Genomic DNA, 21,622 nt, shown 5'->3' on the forward strand with positions numbered 1-21,622 from the left:
TGGGAAGCCATCTGGCCCTGGGCTTTTGTTTGTTGGGAGATTTTTGATTACTGCTTCAATTTCCTTAGTGGTTACACTGTTGGTGGGAATGCAAGTTGGTACGGCCACTTTGGAAAACAGTGTGGAGGTTCCTCAAAAATTTAAAAATAGAGCTACCCTATGACCCAGCAATTGCACTACTGGGTATTTACCCCAAAGACACAGATGTAGTGAAAAGAAGGGCCATATGCACCCCAATGTTCATAGCAGCAATGTCCGCAATAGCCAAACTATGGAAAGAGCCGAGATGCCCTTTAACAGATGAATGGATAAAGAAGATGTGGTCCATATATACAATGGAATATTACTCAGCCATCAGAAAAGATGAATACCCAACTTCTACATCAACATGGATGGGACTGGAGGAGATTATGCTAAGTGAAATAAGTCAGGCAGAGAAAGTCAATTATCATATGGTTTCACTTATTTGTGGAACGTAAGGAATAACATGGAGGACATTAGGAGAAGGAAGGGAAAAATGGGGGGGGGGAAATTGGAGGGAGAGATGAACCATGAGAGACTATGGACTCTGAGAAACAAACAGGGTTTTAGAGGGGAGGGGGGATTGGTTAGCCCGGTGATGGGTATTAAGGAGGGCACGTACTGCATGGAGCACTGGGTGTTATACGAAAACAATGGATCATGGATCACCACATCAAAAACCAATGATGTATTGTATGGTGACTAACATAACATAATAAAATTTAAAATAAATAAATAAATAAAATGTGTCTTTTATAAACAGCATACAGTTGGATCTTTTAAAAAATTCATTCTGCCTGTCTCTGCTTTTTTTTTGGTGGAGTGTTTAATCCATTTATATTTATCATAATTACTGATAAGGTAGGATTTACGTCTGCCACTTTACTCTTTATTTATTTATTTTGTCTTATATGCTTTTTATTCCTCTCTCTCTCCATTACTGCTGCCTTCTGTGTTAAGATACTTCTAGTGTACTTTTTAAATTCCCTTATTCTTTCTTTTACTATATAATTTTGAGTTATGGGTAATAAAGAGAGTTACAGACATAAACACCTTTTATATGTACTCATGTTGCTACCTTTACTGTAGTAGCTGTATTCTTTCTTTATGTGAATTCCAGTTATTGTCTAATAGCCTTTTATTTCAGCCTGAAGAACTCCCTTTAGTCTTTATTCTAGGGCATATTTTTCTAGCCCTAAGTCCAGGCCCCACCAAAGAGTGGACCTGGTCCAGGCCCACACAATTTTAATTGGGATTAGAGAGAATTTACATTTTAGCAATTGATCTTATTCACGAACGTGATATATCGCTCCATTTTATTTAGGTTTTTAATTTCTCTTACCAGTATTTTATAATTTTGAGCATATTGAATATTGGACATATTTTTTTTTAGATTTGTACCAAAGAATTTCATGGGTTTTGATACTATTACAAAAGGCATACTTTTAAGAAATTTCCAATTGTTTATTGCTAGTATATAGAAATACAATTGAGTTGCATCCCTTGTATCCTTCAACTTTACTAAAGTCACTTATTCTGGTATCTTTTTTGTACACTTTTGTGGGATTTCCTATGTAGATGATCATATCTGTTGTAAGTAGAGATATTTTTATTTCTCCATTTCCAATCTTTAGGTCTATTGTACTTTTTCTTGCCTTATTGCATCAGCTATAGCCTTCTGTATGATAATGAACAGGAATAGTGAGAGTAAATATCCTTGCTTTTTTCCCAGTGTTAGGGGGAAACATTCAAGTCTTTTACTATTAAGATTGATATTAGTTGTAGGTTTTTTATACATACACTTCATCAGGTAAAGATGGTTCCCTTTCATTTCCAGATTGCTGAGTTTTTATCATGAAGTAATGTTGAGTTTTGTGAAATGCTTTTTCTGCATCTATTGAGATGGTCATACATTTTTTCTTCTCTAATTTATTGATGGTAGTGAATTATACTAATTAATTTTGAATGTTCAACAAGCTTTGTGTTGCTGGGATAAACTTAGTCCTGGCTTGTTATCCTTTTTATATATTGCTGAAATCATTTTACTAGTATTTGGTGGAGGCTTTCTGCATCTATGTTCATAAGCTTAAATTAATATTTAAGTAAATACCAAGTACCAGAAGGTCTTCTACTTCTAGTAAATGTGAACAATGTAATTTGTCATAGCCCTCCTGCTGAAGACAACTAGAAAAGCTGAAAATTTTTAAAAGAAAAGAAAAAAGTTTACAAAATCATCAGAGCTATCAGACTACAAATCCCTGCATTTAGAGACAGGAGGACATGTTCATACAATAACTTCTAAATTACAGTTAAAAATGTCATTTTTAAAATAAGATAATATTTTTGGATCTAGCATAAATAGATTTCTTTTCTCCTTTTGTGTTTCAAAGGTAGATATAAATGCATTAACCCACAACCTGCAGACTCTAGAGGAAAAGAATAAGCACCTGGCGGAACAAATGGCTTCCCTAGAACTTCAGCAAGTCACTTCTGATTACAATGGGGTGGGTATAAAAAGGTCAGTCTAAATTAGGAATTAATGCCTGATGAGTTTTTTAAAAATCAGAAGTCAGAAGATGGGTTTTCTTCATTTGTTTGCGTTTTAATAATTATTAAGTCCTGGATAACTCAGGCTTAATATAGCAGAGAGCCTTATGAGTACTCAAACAATAAAAGATTTAAGAAAACAAGAATTTAAGGCAGCTATTAAACATCTGCCTCCACAGATGATCTATAATACTGAAAAGCACAAATATTTATAATGTTTTAAAATATTTCCTCTTCCATAAATTATGAGGAAGAAACTTATATATTTTTCTTTTCCTTGTCTGACAGTTCTATTAGGTAATCAGTAATAAGTACAATTTCTAAAAGCTGTTTGACAAGGTCAGTGCAAAACAAATAAATGGTAGAGTTTGTAAAACATCTCTCAGTGAAGGGTATTTAAAGAGATGATCATTCTGTTAAGCAGCTAATGAGTTTTCCTGTGTGCTTTTGAGTACTTGAAAAAAAAAATTGTTTCTGTAGAATGCAGATCACCTTTGAAAATTGCAGAGAAGGCTCCGATGTGAGTCTGTCTTAATCTGAGTTAAATTCTTTCAACCTCTGTCATAAGCTGCTCATTACTTCAACTATGTAGAGAGTAAGTCTAAATCCATTACATTTTCATAGCTTTAGAGCCAGACTGCCTATGTTTCAATTTTGGCTGTGACCTCTCTGAGCTTCAGTTTCTTAATCTGTCAAAGTGGGGAAAATAATACCATTATTAGGAAGTTGTCTGAGGATTAAGTATGTTAATACATGTAAAGCATGTAGCAGATAACTACCATTTATTGAAATTTTAGTATCTGAACCATCCCAGAAAAAAGGCCTTTAAGTTGCTATTACAGCAACAAGGTGCATTAGCTCTAATTCCTGGTACTATCTCAGACCAATACTCCCTCCCCCAAGATTAAAGATTTATCCATGTCCTCTACTTGCTCGTTGGCCATGCATCAGCTGGGCATATCAATCCACCTGCTTCTGGTCCCTCTGGAAGACCACATCTCAGTCTTCCTGATTCTTTCATCCCCCTCTGCCAGTGAGTAGGCCTGTAACCTCATCCTAATAGTGATTTTGACAGATCCTGCCAATGATTTGATCAGTCAGTGTTGATTCTTGCCTGCTCATAGCACCTCTTAAGGTCTCTCAGTGATAAAACAAACCTCAATTCCATCTTGCAGTTCTGTGTTTCCACATAGAATTTTCTCTGACCACGCCTGCCTGGAAGCCCTCCTGTTGGCTGTATGAATCTTGAGAAATGCGGTTGAGGTGTCAGGGGGTTTTTTTGTTTTTTTTTTTTTTAATCTCAGCAATATCATTAAACCTATCACCATTCAATGTTGGCAGTGTATTTTTGTTCTTTGGGAATTAACACTTGAACTTCTCAATAAGAACTACCTTCTAAAATAACCTCTTACTGGATTTTGGAGATAATGCTTATGAGTGTGTGTTATATATGCCACACCACAGATTTGAATTCAGACAGACCTGGTTTCAACCCTTGGTTCCATTTACTGTGTGACTTGTGCAGGCCTTAACCTCTATGGACTTTGGGACTAAGGAGATCCCCCCTAACCATGGGGTTCCCACAGCATGCTGTGCATATACATATCAAAATAATAATTTCATTGATTAGAAATTGATTAGAATTATGTATCTGCCTTCACTCTCTTCTAATGCAAGAACTGTAGTTACTTATCTTTATACTCCCTTACCTAACATAGCACTTAATACATAATAGGTATTTGAGAAAGATTAATTCAGTGGAACATAAGGAGGGTCATGTCTATCTTGCCAGGATATGAGGATTAAATGTCATATTGTGTGTAAAGTGCTCATCACGGGGCCTAGCTTACTTTATCCATGTTTAAACAGTATTCTTTTTTTCTTCTTCACACTGATTTTGGGTTTGTTTTTATTTTGGCCTTTAATGATGGTATAATTTAAGTCTCTCATCACAGGCAGTCATTCAGGGAACCATAGTGAGGAATGATGAAAATGGGGGAAGCTTACTATTCCTGAGTTCAAGTTAAATAACTATTCTCCTCACTTCTCGATTTCAAATGATAGCACTAGACAGAAATACAGTTCCCTACACAACTAGGACTTTAATGATTTGAAATCATTAAAAAATGCATTAACTGTATTTCTTCTCTCTCTCAGATAAATAAAATCTTAAGAATAAATAAATAAATGTATTTCTTAAAACTAGGATGACATTCAGTCAGTGTACAGTTGGGCAGGTGTCAAAGTTGGTTCTGTTTGCTGTGGCCCGTGCAAACTAGTTGTTAAATATTTTTTTAAAAGATTTTATCTATTTGAGAGCAAGAGACAGAGATAGCGAGTGAGAACACTGAGCAGGGAAGGGAGGGAGAAGCAGGCTCCTCCCTGAGCAGGGAGCCCAATGTGGGGCTCGATCCCAGGACCCCGGGATCATGACCCTAAGACAAAGGCAGACACTTAACCGACTGAGCCACCCAGGCACCCCTAGTTGTTAAATATTTGGATAAAGTCCCTGCTTACAGGAGTGCCTGACGGCTCAGTCAGTAGAGCATGCAACTCTTGATCTCGGGGTTGTGAGTCCAAGCCCCATGTTGGGTATAGAGATTACTTAAAAATAAAATCTTAAAAAAAAAAAAAATCCCTGCTTACAATCTGCCTATAAAATAGCTTTAACAAGATGCTAGTATCTGTTGGCTTTATGTATTCTAACAGCTTCTGCTAACTTTCACAGCTTATCTAAATTTTTTTTAAAAGATTTTATTTATTTGAGAGAGAGAGAGCAAGCACGAGCAGGGGCAGAGGGAGAAGCAGAGTCCCCGCTGAGTAGGGTCAGCTCACCTAAAATTTAAAAATGATTTTAGAAATCATTCTGTGGCTTACAGTTGAATCCTTGTCAACCTTTCTTTCATATCTTAAGATAATTCTGTTTGCTTCCTGCTTTTTCCAAGTAGTGATATTTTCGAATCAGTTAAAATGCATATTCTAACCATTAGCATTTTTCTTTGTATGGTAATTCTCAAATGATTCTCCAGTTTCTATTTTGCTTTGCATATTAATAACCTTTGTAGTATATTGACAAGATTATTTAAGCAAAGGTTAATCTCTGTTTGGCCTTCCACAACTCAGAATCTGAGATATTCACTCATTCAAGTGCTCTCTAATTTCTGGTCTTCCATTGATTCTCTTTAATAAAAGGCCTATTTAAATAATCTGGAAACAGGGCGCCTGGGTGGCTCAGTTGGTTAAGCGACTGCCTTCGGCTCAGGTCATGATCCAAGGGTCCTGGGATCGAGTCCCACATCGGGCTCCCGGCTCAGTGGGGAGCCTGCTTCTCCCTCTGACCCTCTCCCCTCTCATGCTGTTTCTCTCTCGCTTGCTCTCTAATAAATAAATAAATAAAATCTTTAAAAAAATAATAATAATAATCTGGAAACAATAATTTAAATTACTGCCTTAATATCTGTTTTCCTTTAGCAACTAGAACAATTTCTTTCTTTGTTGTGAATTTAAGTGACCTTGTGTCAAATATTAATCACATTTTGATTTTGCTTAGACACTTTACACTTACCACTGCATTAGCATTCTCTTAGGTGACCAAAAAAAGGGAAGATTATTTTTAAAGTATACTTAACAGATTAATAGAATTTCTGTATACCTTTGCTTAAAAGAGGGAATTTTATTGAGGTAAAAGTGCCATTATTTAAAAAAATTCCTGGACACCTTTTGTAAGAGACCCAGATCATCTAAGTTACTGCAAAAAAAACCCTTTTCATATTCCAAAAAGGCAAGCAGTTATCTCTGTTTGTTACAGCTAGCATATTTTAGGTTAAATCTAGCTCTTGGTGTTTTATACACTGAATCTGCACTTTACAGTACATTGGGCACCTCAGTTTATAGACTTTAGAATTGAATTCTAAATAACTAAGCTTTTATGGTTATGGTATAGCTTTGTTTTTGTAACATCATTGGCCACCCTTGTCATTTATTTTTGCTGAAGACTTAATCAAAACATAATCCCAAATGTTGTGTTCATGGAATGTTTTTACCTCAGTTTCCAAAATAGAAAGTATTGTGGGAAAGGGGGATTTCCACTGACAGAAAATTGATGATTAACTTTATGATAATATATTGTTATTAGCTGCCTATTTATTGATAACAGTCTATATTTCTCTTAGGTTATTTTGAAACCAATACTTTTTTGGTCTGAATGCTTTTAAAAAATATTTTCCTTTGCCTTAGTGGGAACCGCACATAGTGATTAAAAGTGAAACTTTAATGGGGCATCTGGATGGCTCAGTCAGTTAAGCGTCCGACTTTCAGCTCAGGTCATGATCTCAGGATCTTGAGATCAAGCCCCATGTTGGGCTCTGCACAGAGCCTACTTAAGATTCTCTCTCTCCCTCTCCCTCTGCCCACTCCCCCCTTGTACTCTGTCGTGCTGCTGTCTCTCTTAAAAAAAAGAAACTTTGGGGCGCCTGGGTGGCTCAGTTGGTTAAGCGACTGCCTTCGGCTCAGGTCATGATCCTGGAGTCCCGGGATCGAGTCCCGCATCGGGCTCCCTGCTCGGCAGGGAGTCTGCTTCTCCCTCTGACCCTCCTCCCTCTCATGCTCTCTGTCTCTCATTCTCTCTCTCTCAAATAAATAAATAAATAAAATCTTTAAAAAAAAAAAAAAAGAAACTTTGAGAAACAATGTATGAATATGTATAATTAATGTATGAAATAAATACTGCTCTGATAGGACAAATACTCAGATGGCCATAATAGTTAACCTACTGATGCTTCATATTGGATATAAATTTTTATATTGAATGTGCATAATTTTGGGGTAGGTTGTATAGAAAGACTAGTCACTCTAGGGAAAAACTAAGAGGCAGCAGAGGCAAATAAATATGAATCCTGGTTTTGTCACTGTAGAAATGATAAGGGTATGAATACTTGTTCAGAAAATGGTTATTCCATTCTATGCCTAGGTACTGATACCTGTGTTTGCTTTGTCAGCTTGCCCAACAGCAAGTGGAAAAGGCTTTGGGAAAAATTACTGAGAGTAAAAATAAACTGGCCTATGAAAAGGGAAAACTCCAGGTATGAGGTTTTATTTTCTGATTTGTGTTGTGTAATTTTTTAATCACAGTTGTCAAGTTAAATATTGCCAGGTTTTGAGAAATTCTGTAACTTTGGACCAAAGTTTTTGAACCCCCCCTAAGTTTGTTGCCTTATTAAATAAAATCCAGATGACTTCTATTCACATATCTGTAATATAATACTGAAAGTTAAAATTATGAAACCAAAGCCCATTCTGTGACTATTTGAAGTTGTATTATAATTGTTTTATGCATGGTCATTCGCTGAGAATGTAGACAGCCTATGCTCTCTTTTTTTGCTGGAATTTTGTAATATTCTTAAAAAGAAATAACCCTGGAAATTGGGACTCAAAGGCAATAGACTTGAGTGAATGGGATACTGTTTTGCTTCCTGTGGGGTTTATCCCTATAGTACCTGCAGAGCAAGAAGCTTGCCACTGATAACCAACTCCAGCGGAAATGCTGAAGTCTGAATAAATGGGTCACAGCCTTAGCTACACATTACAACTTGAGGAATTTTTTAAACACCTCATTCTGGGAAGTGTATGATGTCTGCCATTTACTTTGAAATGAATCAGAAAAAAAAAATAGTTTGGTGGATCAATAGAGGAAATTGATAGGTGAATTGGTATGTGATAAGCAGGTATAAAAAAATTAATGGTAGAATTTGGATGGTGAGGGTATTCACATTCACAGTAAAATTCTTTCAATTTTTCTGTTTATCTATAAAATACAAGGGGAAAAATCCCCATGACAAGGCTTGCCCCCCAGAACAATTAGATCAGAATCTCAGGGAATAGGTCCTAGGCTTCAGTGCTTTTTAAGCTCCCCAGTGATTCTAATATGCAACCATACTTGAGGACCACTGGATTAAATGGTATGAAGTGAAGTCCAGTTAGAGCTGATTTGATTAAGTAATCTCACTACAGACATGTAAAGCATGTCAGTGTTAATCTCATCTCATTTGCTCCAGGAGCTTGTTATAGGGTTAGCACACCAGATCGGCCCAGATATGTAAAAGGCAGTTGGTAAAGTTGGTTGTGAAATAATAGGTTGTCCGCTGAAAAATAAGGCTATTTGGCCACTGTCTGTGTGCTTTTAATATTTTCTGGAGTCAGTGATACATTTAAATATAATCATTTATATTTGTTTAACCTTGGGCAAGTCTTAATTTTCTTGAATTTCATATTTTTTTAAAAAATTCAATTCCTGGGATATCTGGGTGGCCCAGTTGGTTAACTTTGGACTCTTGATTTCGGCTTGGGTCATGGCCCTCAGGGTTGTGAAATCAAGCCTTATGTCGGGCTCCATGCTGGGCATGGAGCTTGCTTAAGATTCTCTCTTTCCAGGGACGCCTGGGTGGCTCAGTTGGTTAAGCATCGGCTCAGGGTCCTGGGATCAAGCTGCAGGTCTGGCTCCCTGCTCAGCGGGGAGCCGGCTTCTCCCTTTCCCTCTGCCACTTCCCCTGTTTTTGCTCTTTCTCTCTGTCAAATAAATAAATAAAATCTTAAAAAAAAAAAAAATTCTCTCTTCCCTCTCCCTCTGCCTCTCCACCCCGCACCCCACTGTGCATTCTCTAAAAAAAAAATTCTTTTAAAATCTATTTATCAAAATATTCAAAAATAATTGATACTTTAATATTTGTTTCTTTTTTAATGCATTCAATAACAAGATCTAATAGTGTTTTTATAAACTATAATTTCAAACTAGTGATAAGCACAGCTTCTCAAGATATTTGCAGTAACTGTTAATGTGATATGAAAATATCTGTGATGTCTACTGGAAACAAAGTAAGAAGTGCTGCTAACACTACTGTGGTGTACTGCCTACATTTTTTTATTTTTAATTGAAACATAGTTGGCATACAATATTATATAATTTTAGACATACAACATAGTGAATCAGTAATTATGTACATTACAAAATGCTTACCATAAGTATAGTTACCATCTGTCACCATACAAAGTTATTATAACATTATTGACAATATTCCCAATGCTGTACTTTTCATCCCTGTCACTTATTTCATAACTGGAAGTTTGTACCTCTTAATCCCCTTCACCTAATTCACCTATCCATTCCCCCCCACCTCTGACAGCCATGTATTTATGAATCTGTTTCTGGTGTTTTGTTCATTTGTTTTGTTTTAGATTCCACGTAGAAGTGAAATTATATGGTATTTGTTTTTCTCTGACTTATTTCACTTAGCATAATACCCTCTAAGTCCATCTATGTCATTCCAAATGGCAAGATTTCATTCTTTTTCAATATTCCCAAATATTCCAGAATATAGAAGAGGAAGAAAAACTTCCAAAAATCAGAAACAGATTCATAAATACAGAGAACTGGTAGTTGTCAGGGGCGGGGGGTGGTGAAATAGGTGAAGGGGATTAAGAGGTACAAACTTCCAGTTATGAAATAAATAAATGACAGAGAAAATTATATAATATTGTATGTCAACTATAATTAAAAATTTTTTTAATGTAGGCAGTAAACCACAGAAGTATCAGCAGAACCTATTATTTTATTTATTTATTTATTCATTTTAAGATTTTACTTATTTATTTGAGATAGAGAGCAAGAGCAGGGGGCAGAGGGAGAAGCAGGCTCCCTGCTCAGCAGAGAGCCTGATGCAGGGCTTGATCCCAGAACTCCAGGATCATGACCTGAGCTGAAAGCAGATGCTCAACTGACTGAGCCACCCAGGTGCCCCAGAACCTGTTACTTTAAATGTTTGGTAGAAGTCACCTGTGAAGTCATCTGATCCTTGACTTTTGTTTATTAGGATTTTTTTTTATTGCTGATTCAATTTCATTACTAGTAATCAGTCTGTTCAAATTTTCTGTCCCTGATTCAGTCTGGGGAGATTGTATGTTTCTAGGAATTTATCCATGTTTTCTAGGTTGTCCAGTTTGTTGGCATATAATTTTTCATATTCTCTTATAATCCTTTGTATTTCTGTGATATGGTGTTTATTTCTCCTCCTTCATTTCTGATTTTATTTACTTGAGTCCTCTTTTTCTTGATGAGTTTGACTAAAGGTTTATCAGTTTTATCTTTTCAAAGAACCAGCTTTTGGTTTCATTGATCTTTTCTATTTTTTCAGTCTCTCTTTTGTTTATTTCTGCTCTAGTCTTTATTATTTCCTTCCTTCTGCTAACTTTGGGCTTTTTCTTTTTCTACCTCCTCTAGGTGTAAGGTTAGGTTGTTTATGTGAGATTTTTCTTTTGCCTTGCTGTACACTTCCCTCTTAAAAGTGCTTGGGTTGCATCCTATGTTGTTTGATTGGAGCACTTAGTCCATTTACATTTAAAGCAATTCTTGATAGGTACTTACTGGCATTTTGTTAATCGTTTTTTGATTGTGTTTGAGTTTCATCTCTTTCACCTATAAAATGAGGAGGGGAAAGCATACCTCTCATCTCCTTTTCATTAGGAAAGCTAGTCAACATTACAGGCTGGGTGTATAGATTACTATTTAACCTTTTATACCTCAATTACATACTTTAGAGGTTATCCTCAGAATCTTAAGGAAAATACAACTTTTTTCTGCTCATATTCCTACAACAAGGGCTTAATGTTTTTGATAGTCTTTGAAAGCTGAAACACTTGAAACTATTGACTCATGGTGTTTTTATGTCATACCTTGGGTTGGCACATTCCAAAGGGACTGACTTCATCAACCCAAGGGAAAATGCTCTTATACCATAATACTCTTGCAAGATAATTTAAAGGAAGAGCTGCATACTAAACATGATCAAAATAATCTTCTGTGTTCTCTCTACATTGAATAATTGATTAAAATATTACCTATGAATCATTTGATAAAAGATTACATTTTAGAATTGACTTAATGATTGGTATAAAGAGTGGGTTTTAGCTGCGAATATAGACTGTGTCAGAAACTGCTGCCCCAGATTCAAACATGGTCTGAATTTTATTTTCAATGTAATGTACTATTCCATTTTATAAATATGCCAAAATAGATTTATCCTTTCTTCTATTGATGGACATTTAGGCAGTTTCCAATTGCTTACAAACAACACCAATGTGATGAATTATTGTACATGTCTCCTTGTACTCATATGTAAAAAAATTCTCTAGGCTGAGTATAAATCTTGAGAGGAGAATTCCTGGATTGTAGGATTACAGATGTTGAATTTTACTAGAGTTTATTAAATTACTCCTGAAAGTAGTTATACCAGTTTTGGAAGCAGTCTCTATAATAGAGACATGTGTTAACATGGATCAGTCTCATAAAATAATACTATATACTATTTAGGGATACATTTATAGTAAAACTATTAAAAAGGATTAAGAATGATAAACAAAAGACCTTGACCTAAGTTATTGCTGTTCCTGAGACTAGCTGATAAGCTAGTGTTGGAAGCTGCTTGAATTTTAATCCCCCCACCCACCCAGATCTCTGTGGGGCAGCACAATGTATTTGCTTCTGTGTTCTTTCCCCTATGAATGTCCTGAATTAAAAATCATGCCAAATAAGACAATACAAAAATTAAAGTGCTTATAAATGAGAACATGCCATCTGAAAAGTTTCAGAGCATTTTACTGTGTACCTAGAGGTTGAGTTAAGCAAAGATAAAAGAAGGATCCAGCTTAGTGGAACAGGAGAGATATCCTGAGACAGAATGTGTTTTTATGCAGTCTTTGAAAAAAACCCAATATTAGCAATCACATTTTTAACAGTTCCTGAAAGTGTCCAGTAACTATAGGCAAGAAGTGTTTACCCTCTACAGGTAGGAAACAAGACACACAGAGGGGGAAAAGTTGATTTAAATAAAAAAGTTTTGGATGAAATTTTTTCTGATTCAGGGATAAGCTCAGTAATGTTAATTGTTGGTTTGTATGAAAGGGTGGGTAGGATAGGAAGAAAATGTGGAAAAACACAGTTTGGAGGTTAGTGAGTAAATATTAATGATTTCATTCCCCCAAATGATCATTTTCTTTAAAGAGAAAGATATGTCATCTTTCTCAGTTAGTGTTAAAGTATAATTCATTGTATAAGAACTTCATTTATTCAACTTTTATAATTCTGTCAATAAAACAAGACTGTCATCTTGCATATTGACAATTCTAATTATCCATATTCAAAATGTGTTTTGAATGTTAGATATCACAATTTTTTAATTGAAATTATTACCCACAAAGTCTCACTTTTATATTCATGAGTCATGTTAATTTGGAGTTCCCATAAGCAATAGAAACCAAATTAGTTATCTCCATACATGTAAATGGCTATAGCCTACTTTAAGCTATTGAAATAGCTATGTTAGTTGAAATAGCGTTCTTTACATGATTAGAAAAACTTGGGATTGCTTTTATAACTTTTAAGGATTCTCTGTGATTTTTCCAAACTCATGACATCTTATTTTTCTTTTTAGAGTTTTGTGTGTGTGTGTGTATATATGTATAACATATATATCCTTTTAGAGTATGTGCATGTATATATGTATGTATATGTATATGTGTGTATATATATAATATATCCTTTTAGAGTATATGTATTAATAATATATATACACATAAAATTAATAAGCCTTATTTTATTATTCTTCTGTTTTACCCTAGATAAAAGTTAAACAGCTAGAAGAACAACTACATTCTTTTACTGAAACCAGTTCACAGAATGACCATCTACGCAAGTTGAACAAGGCTCTAGAGAGCAAATATGCTCAGGTGTGATTAATAGCTACAAAACAGATTGCTGTTATATTGTTTTAATTAGGTTTTAAGAAATTGATGCCTTTCTCCCCACCTTACCATATAGTCCCAGAAAGATGAATATTCTCTCATTTGACTCAATTCACAAATATTTTTTAAACACCCCAATGTACAAGGTTTTGCTGAACTGTGAGAAAAAAAGATGCCTGAAATAGGACTGGACATTCCAACTTATTTATGCTCTAATTGGAGGCTTAGGAATGTACTCATAAACTTTATTATAGAATTAAAAGTTATGTCTTTCAGAAGCAAAATAATGTTGTGAGTGAGCATTCATAGGGAGCATCATTTTAATGAAAGCATCGAGAAACACTTTCATAGAGGAAGCGGTTTTATAATTATTGGCAAATTCAGAACTCAGTGCCAACAAGATACACCTGCACCAGACAGCTCACATGAAAGAGGCATTAGTATAAGTGCTTACTTGTCACCGTGGTGGCTGCTGAGGCTGAAAACATTTTGTAGTTCATATAAAATTTTAACACATGAATGGAGAAAGACAAACAATGTAACAAAATATTTAGTGAAGAAAAATAATCAGAGTAGTTACATAGAAGACGACTTCATGTAAGCTGCTTGTAGTAAATGGTCCTATTTTTTCTCCCCAAGATTCACATTCCCTCTTTCACAGAAATTTCTGAAATTGTTTTGAAAATTTCGATGAACACTTAACAAAAATGTAAAATTATCATACCTTTTCAAAAAATGCTAATATTATCAATTTGAATTCAAAATTCAGTAGTACAAAGCCACTTACTCAACAAAGATGACATAACCCAAAACATTTACACTATTATAGGCTACACTTCAGAATCATTATGGCAATAAATTAATGGTTGAAAAATAATTGAAGCCATTATTCCTATTAATAGGACACAATATAAAGCTAACTTTAAGAGCTGGTTAATTACTTAGGAGTCAGATATAGAACCTCAGGAAGAATTTTTGTCACCTCCCCACACTCCCACAAAATAACTGTCCTCTTTTTTGTTTGTTTGTTTGCTTGCTTGCTTTTTCTTTTCTCCTTATTCTCAGGAATTACATCTAATTCAGTAGTTTCCAGACTTACAAATTTGGCCAACTGTAAAAATTATTTTTTGTTGAGAAAAAACTTGCCATGATTCTTTGTTCTTCTCCATGTGACACTTACTGCCTCTTGTTTTGGACTCTTTTCAAGAATGAATATATAGCAAATAGCCTTGTGGGACAGAGATGGCATCATCTCTCTCCTGACCAAAGGGCAGGCATGCTTATTGTCCATTATAGAAGATTCAAGTTCCATAAACTCAGGGTTCCTCTTTTCTAATGCTACTCATTGCGTGTGCTAGTGCCATCTGGCCCTCGTATTGCCCTTAGGACTCAGGGAATGAATGAAAATATGCTGATGCCCATGCTGTTTGTTGTGCCATGAAAATAAAGTCCTTTGTCCCTAAAAAAAAAGAGAGAAAAGAAAAAAGAAAAATAATCCAGGAATGTGTTAGCAAGAGAAAGTGATTCATTTCAACGATTTAGATTTACCATATATGAAATTTAAAAAAAAAAATCTTAAATACTCAGTATGTCTAACTTCTGTATCTATAATATTTTTGTTTGTATACCACTGGTAACCAAGGAGGTAGAATGTGTCTTCAAAGAGAATACTGTTAGGGTTCTAACCATCTGACTATACTGGAAAAGGGGGCCTCATTAGATACACTCTCCTACAGGGAATTCGATTTAAGGAAGGTCTGTTTCTTCACTAGGACAACTTTACAGTGTGATTTCTTCATTCTGAAAGCAAAGGAACACATTTTCAAGTATATTTTCCATCAGAGCTTCATTTAGAGTATTGTGTTGTTCCTCCTCATAAAAGGAGCACTCATTGAAAAATAACTCTAGGTTTAGTCATTTTACTGTTTTTAATTGGTGATGCCTCCAAGAAGAAGGAAATCTCCAGAGAGGCCTGCGTCTTCGAAATTGTTTGAAAGCTATAGGCCCCATGTAAACAACGTAAGGGAAAGAACTTCGTCAGTTGGTTTGCCCAGTGTTATTCCCAACTCTGCACGCCGTGTGACCTTTGCACCTACTCTGACTACTATGAGAGCTTCTCAGGAGATTGGAGACTCTAGAATCTCTCTAAAGACTCTTTTGAATGCTATTAAAACCATGGAGGGAAGACTGGAAGGTAAAATAGACATTCTTGCTTCAAGACCATTAATTAATGAATCACCAAATTTTCTTAAACGGGATTCGGTAAGTGAAGACCACAAATTAAGTCATAAGGAAATTTCAGATTTATACAACAATGAAGAAAAGTAGTAACAATCCAGAAAGATAATGTTTGGAGGTATGAGTAACAACAAGGAAGTTAGGTTCTTCACAAATAAGAAAAACTGACAATGTAGATTGAAACCATCATTTTGGCTAGCACATAACTAATTTTTAGACAGAAAGATTTGGATTAACAATAGCCATTGAGATTTTTTTAATCTGATTTTGATTTTTTTAAAATTCAAAATATCTATCTAATCTTAATATTCATGGTAAAATGTTTAGATAAAGCCTGCTTTTAAAATAGAAATACATTAATAAAAGCCCCAAGAACTTGAACATTGGAAAATATTTTCCAAAGAAAACTTTTTAGAGTATCCATCTTTGCTTGATATTTAAAAATAGAAATTACTATATAGTTTGTCTTCTAGAGTTGACTACTATTTAGATCTTTTCTGTAAACATTTCTGCTAGTGGCCTTTTCATATGTATCTTAAAAAATTGGTAAAATTATAAAAACTGTATTCTTCCTTGAGTCCCTTTCTAGAACAAAATAGAGTAGGTTTTCAGAGTCTGTGAATTGACATCCTTTGTAATATTTTTGGAACCTTAAAAAGTATTTCAAATGTTATAGGTGAAAAGTTTTAAGGGAGTGTAATAATGTTGAAGAAGATGTAGAGAAAAGATACTGTTTTTTGTTGCTGTTGGAAGTGTAAAATGTTACAACTTCTTGTGGAGGACAATTTAGTATCTATCATTTCACCTCACAGTTATACTTCTAGGACTTTCTCCTACAGATATACCAGCTTATACATATGACATGCTTCCAAGATTATTTATTGAAGTACTGTTTGTTAATAGCAAAAGACTGGAAGCAACCAAAATTTCATCAGTAAGAGACTAGCTAAATAAATCATGGTGTATTCATGGTTTGGAATACTGTTTGAACATATGTATGTATATACTATATATGTATATAGTATATATGTATTATATTAAAACAGTCAAGGTTCAGAAGAGTATACATAGTATTTTACTATTTGTGTAGTAAAAGGGGTAGGAGGATAAAAAATATATACATATGTGAGTGTGTGTGTGTATATATATATATATATTCACTTGTAATGCATAGAATAGCTCCACAATGCATCATAAATTGGCAACATTATTTTTGAGGAAGAAAACTGGATGGCAGGGAAATTTTTCACTTTACCCTTTTGTATCTTAATAATGTGACACCTATTCAAAGTAATTTTATGAACATTTCATTTTCAACAAAAGTGAAGGTAGAGAAAGAATGGTCTTTTCAACAAATGGTGCTGGAGCAGTTGGATATCCATATGCAAAAACAAAAAGCCTATGATTCATACCTCACACCATATGTAAAAATTAACTCAGGGGCACCTGGGTAGCTCATTCAGTTAAGCGCTGGTCTCTTGATTTTGGCTCAGGTCATGATCTCAGGGTCGTGAGATTGAGCCCTGCTTGCCCCTTTCCCTCTGTTCCTCCTTGTGTGCTCACTCTCTCTCTCAAATAAATAAAATCTTTAAAAAAAAAATCAATGAACTCAAAATGAATCAGTCCTAAATGTAAAACCTAAAACTGTAAAACTTCTAGAAGAAAACATAGGAGGAAATCTTTGTGATCTTGGATCACTCAGAGATATCTTAGATTTGACATCAAAAGCATGATCCATAAAGGGAAAAAAAAGATACGACAGCTTATGCTCTTCAGCAATATTAATAGAATGAGATATAAGCTGTAGAGTGGGAGAAAATAGTTGTAAATCACATATCTTATAAAGGCCTTGTCTCCAGAATGTATTAAACTATCAAAACTTATTAAGAAAACAACTCAATGAAAAAAAGATATATGGATAATAACTAAGTACTTGAAAAGATGTTAAACATCAGTCATTAGGGAAATGCAAATTAAAACCACAGTGAGATAGTACCACACACCTATTAGAATGTATAAAACTGAAAAACTGATCATACCAAATGTTAGTGAAGATGCAGAGCAACTGGGACTCATACACACTGCTGAAGGGAATGTCAAATGGTACAACCACTTTGAAAAATAGTTTGGTAGTTTCTTTAAAAACGAAACACTACTGTATAACCCAGCCATTCCTCTCCTACATATCTACCAAAGATAAAGCATAAATCTATACAAGGTCTTGTATACAACTATTCACAGCAGCTTTATTTGTAATAGCTTAAAGCTGGAAGCAACGCAAGTGTCCAGAAGGTGAATGGATGAGTAAATTGTGGTATGTCCTACAATAGAATACTGTTCAGCAACAGAAAGGATCGAACTATTGATACATGAAAAAGATAGAATGAATCTCAAAATAATTATGCTGAGTGAAAGCCATTCAAAAAAGAGTACATACAATATAATTCTATTTATAAAAAATTCTAGAAAATAAAAACTATCATGACAGAAAACAGACTAGTTGCCTTGTGTGGAGGTGGGGGAACAAGGAGAGACAGAAGGGGGAGATTACAAAGAGGCATGAGAGAACTTTTGAGATGATAGAAATGCTTATTATCTTGATTATGGTTTCAGGAGTTTATACAGATGTCAGAACTGTATGCCTGAAATATACACAGCTTATTGTAGGTCATTCATACCTCAGTCATGCTGTTTAAAAAAGGATAATGTGAACGTATTACCTATACAAAAGTTAATTACATTAAAATGTTCAACATTCTTGAAATGACAAAACTACGGAGGTCTAGAACAAATTATTACTTGCCCCGGGGCAGGGGATGGGTTTGGGAGAGTGTGTGTACAAAGAAGTAGCACATGTGGATTCTTTTGTGGCGGGATGGGGCAGTTCTGTATCTTGATTGCGATGGTGTTCATGTGAATAACGTTCATGGGATCAGATTACATAGAGCTCTGTGCATGCACACACACAGATGAATGCAGGTTTAAAAAGGGAAAATGGAGTAAGTTCTGTAGTCCATTTAATCTGCTAGTTAACAATAATGTACCAAAGTCCGTTTCCCAATTTTGATGTTGAATTACAGTAGTGTAAGATGTCACCATTAGAAGCAGGGTGAAGAATACATAAGACTCTGTGCTACTTTTGCAACATCCTATGAATCTAGTTATTTCAACACTTTTTAAAAAAATAATATTTAAAATAGTGTGATCGTTTGAAATGATTGTGTAGATATACTAAAAGTATTTCAGGGATATAAAATACTAATACTTCTAATTAGGATGCACTCTAACACTATTTTCTTGACACTACTTAGTATTTATTTGTCTTTGCTTTTGTTATAGTCTGCATTTGTTATACTCTCAAATTCCATGATAATCTGTTTCCCACCCCATTACATCTGACCTTCATAGTCTTATCTCCCTTATCACTTAGCCTGTACTTTCCTGGAGATTGACATCTATTAGGTTTGCTCATGTTTACTGACACAGATTTTTTTTTTTTATTTTGCTTTGTAGTTTTCTTTAAAGGGAAAAATAGCCAATAAAGCTGGTGGATTTATTATAGTGGATAAGCGTATTTAATTAAACATTTTAAGTTTGGTTTCCAAATTGCTGTGTCTTATTCTAATTGCTGATTTACAGTGCTTTGTTCTCTACTAAGGTGAAATCCATTCTTGAAAAGAATGAAGAGGAGCTCTCACAAGCCATGAAGTGTCGGGACGCAGCCCTGAAAGAGAGCCAGAGGTTGAAAGGGGACCTCGAGGCCTTGGAGGACAGAGAGAACAAGAAGGCAAGGCATCAGTCCTTTGTGAGAGTTTGTTACTGACACGAGGTGCTTAAGAAATCTTTCACAAGTCCTATTCCTTCATTTCTTGTTCCCTTGAGTAAGAATGAGGATTGATCAGAGGTGGATTATTTTTCCTAAAGATAACTTTAGAAGAGCTGCAAAGTATTTGCCTTAAAAACACATCACTTAACTCCCAATCTTAAAAGAAAATGTCCTAATTTTTTTCTGTTGAAACACATCGGACCTTGGTAACAAAGAACTGTCTACTTAAGTGTTATTAAGATGTCAGTAATTCTGATGGCTCTCAGATGTGTCCTCTTCTGGCCCCATCATGAGCTCACCAAGCAGACCAGCCTGGGACACGCACATGGAGAACCGGGAAGTCGGGAGGCCGCTGTGGGGAAGCACTGCAGTTCCCCACAGGATGTGGGGTCTAGTGTTCCTTTTTCTCTCAGTCCCAATAGCTTCAGATCTTAACAAGATAAACATGCTTCCGTTCCTCTTAGCATTCTACCCATGCTTGCTTTCCATACTCTTGCCTAGAAGTAATGGGACTCAGCAACAGCAGAATAACCAGAAAGGATCAAATATCTTTGTCTTGTTTCATTTTCTCTTAGGTGGGAAACTTTCAGCGACAACTGGCAGAGGCTAAAGAAGACAACTGCAAGGTTACAATTATGTTGGAGAATGTGCTGGCTTCTCACAGTAAGATGCAAGGTGCTCTGGAAAAAGTACAAATAGAGCTTGGGCGGAGGGATTCAGAGATTGCAGGCCTCAAGAAAGAAAGGTACTGGAGATTATCTTTCTGTCTTTGTGCGTGTAGCTGTCTGCTGCATTATAGTAAGGAGCGGCGTGCAGTCAAGGAACAGTCACTCTAAACTAAAGAACTAGGCCCTGTTTGAGGAAAGCATCCTAGGAACTTGACCGGAAAGCAAGATCTTTGGTGAATGCACTAACCTCGGCCTCTCGACTTCCCAAGCTGCTCTTACCTACAGGCCCCGGCCCAGAGCCACAGCCTCCACCCGGGGTCCCCCGCCTCCTGCCAGGCCGTGCCTGATGCACGCTGGCTGCCCCCGCAGCCGCACCCTTGTATCCTGGCCATTCCTCCTGCCCAGTGGGGTTTTGTGCAACGCACTGTTCTTTGTAAACCAACATGCTTATTTGGATAGTCTTTAGTCAAGGGGAGATTTTTGTTTGGAACCAAGGACCTCCCTTCAGTCCTGAACAGGTTTTTCTTCCAATTCCAACCCAAAGTTTGACATATTTCCCTCTCCCTATTTTACTACTCACTAAATGTATGAATATGACCATTCATCCCCTTTACTATGCTACACTCGTAAAGTCCTCTATTTTAGCTTTACATTTCAGAAATGGTGAAATGTAGACCTCTTCAATGAAACGCAATATTATAAAACATAAAGACCTAGAAAATTAGGGAGAATCTGGAATTAGCAATGAACATGATTTTCAAAGATTGAAAATTCCCGTATTTTGTAGTGATGTAAAGGAGTTGTATTCTAGAAGTTCGTGTGTGATATTGCTGCTTTACCCATCCTGTTTCTACACCATTTAAACCTACTCTTGGGTCTACAGAATAATAGTTGTCTAGTCTAGATAACTAAAGCTAAGTGCCTACTTGAGTTTGAATTATCTATATATTAGTGTCCTATTTATTTATTTATTTATTTTTAAAGATTTTATTTATTTATTTGACAGGGAGAGAGAGACAGTGAGAGAGGAAACGCAAGCAGGGGGAGTGGGAGAGGGAGAAGTGGGCTTCCCGCGGAGCAGGGAGCCTGATGCGGGGCTCGATCCCAGGACCCTGGGATCATGACCTGAGCCGAAGGCAGATGCTTAACGACTGAGCCACCCAGGTGCCCCTATTAGTGTCCTATTTAAAGATTAATAATTATTTTAGAGGAATTCTGAGAACTACTTCTAGCCATGTTTTATGAGTAAACTCCTTCTTTGAATGTTTCAAGTTGCATAAAAGTTTCCCCTTGAGGTTAATAAACAAATGGTTTGAGTTTAATAATTGCTCTGAAATATATTGTAATGTGTATATTAATGGTGCATATACCCTCTGTGTTATGGGGGAACAGATGCCAGTTTTATATTCTCCATTGTACTTATCTTTATTTTTTACATATTATAAATATGTTATCCCTGAACTTAAAAAGTTAAGGGGATGGTATTGAAAATTGCTTGCCATTCACAATAAAATTCTAGGTGGTTGTATTT

The 21,622-nt window shown here is 35.6% G+C and overlaps 1 protein-coding gene across 1 annotated transcript in view; it reads left to right on the plus strand.

The window, feature by feature from the left end:
* Positions 1 to 21,622, plus strand: part of CCDC150 (coiled-coil domain containing 150) — a 76,454-nt gene that overhangs the window by 39,777 nt on the left and 15,055 nt on the right. Inside the window, exons 14-18 of the mRNA XM_036107934.2 lie at positions 2,412 to 2,525; positions 7,566 to 7,649; positions 13,237 to 13,344; positions 19,256 to 19,384; positions 19,999 to 20,168. Of these exons, the coding sequence (XP_035963827.1) occupies positions 2,412 to 2,525; positions 7,566 to 7,649; positions 13,237 to 13,344; positions 19,256 to 19,384; positions 19,999 to 20,168 (605 nt within the window). The remainder of the gene's footprint in view (positions 1 to 2,411; positions 2,526 to 7,565; positions 7,650 to 13,236; positions 13,345 to 19,255; positions 19,385 to 19,998; positions 20,169 to 21,622) is intronic.

Source organism: Halichoerus grypus, chromosome 4 (genome assembly GCF_964656455.1).
Source record: "Halichoerus grypus chromosome 4, mHalGry1.hap1.1, whole genome shotgun sequence".
NCBI classification, from domain to species: Eukaryota; Metazoa; Chordata; class Mammalia; order Carnivora; family Phocidae; genus Halichoerus; species Halichoerus grypus.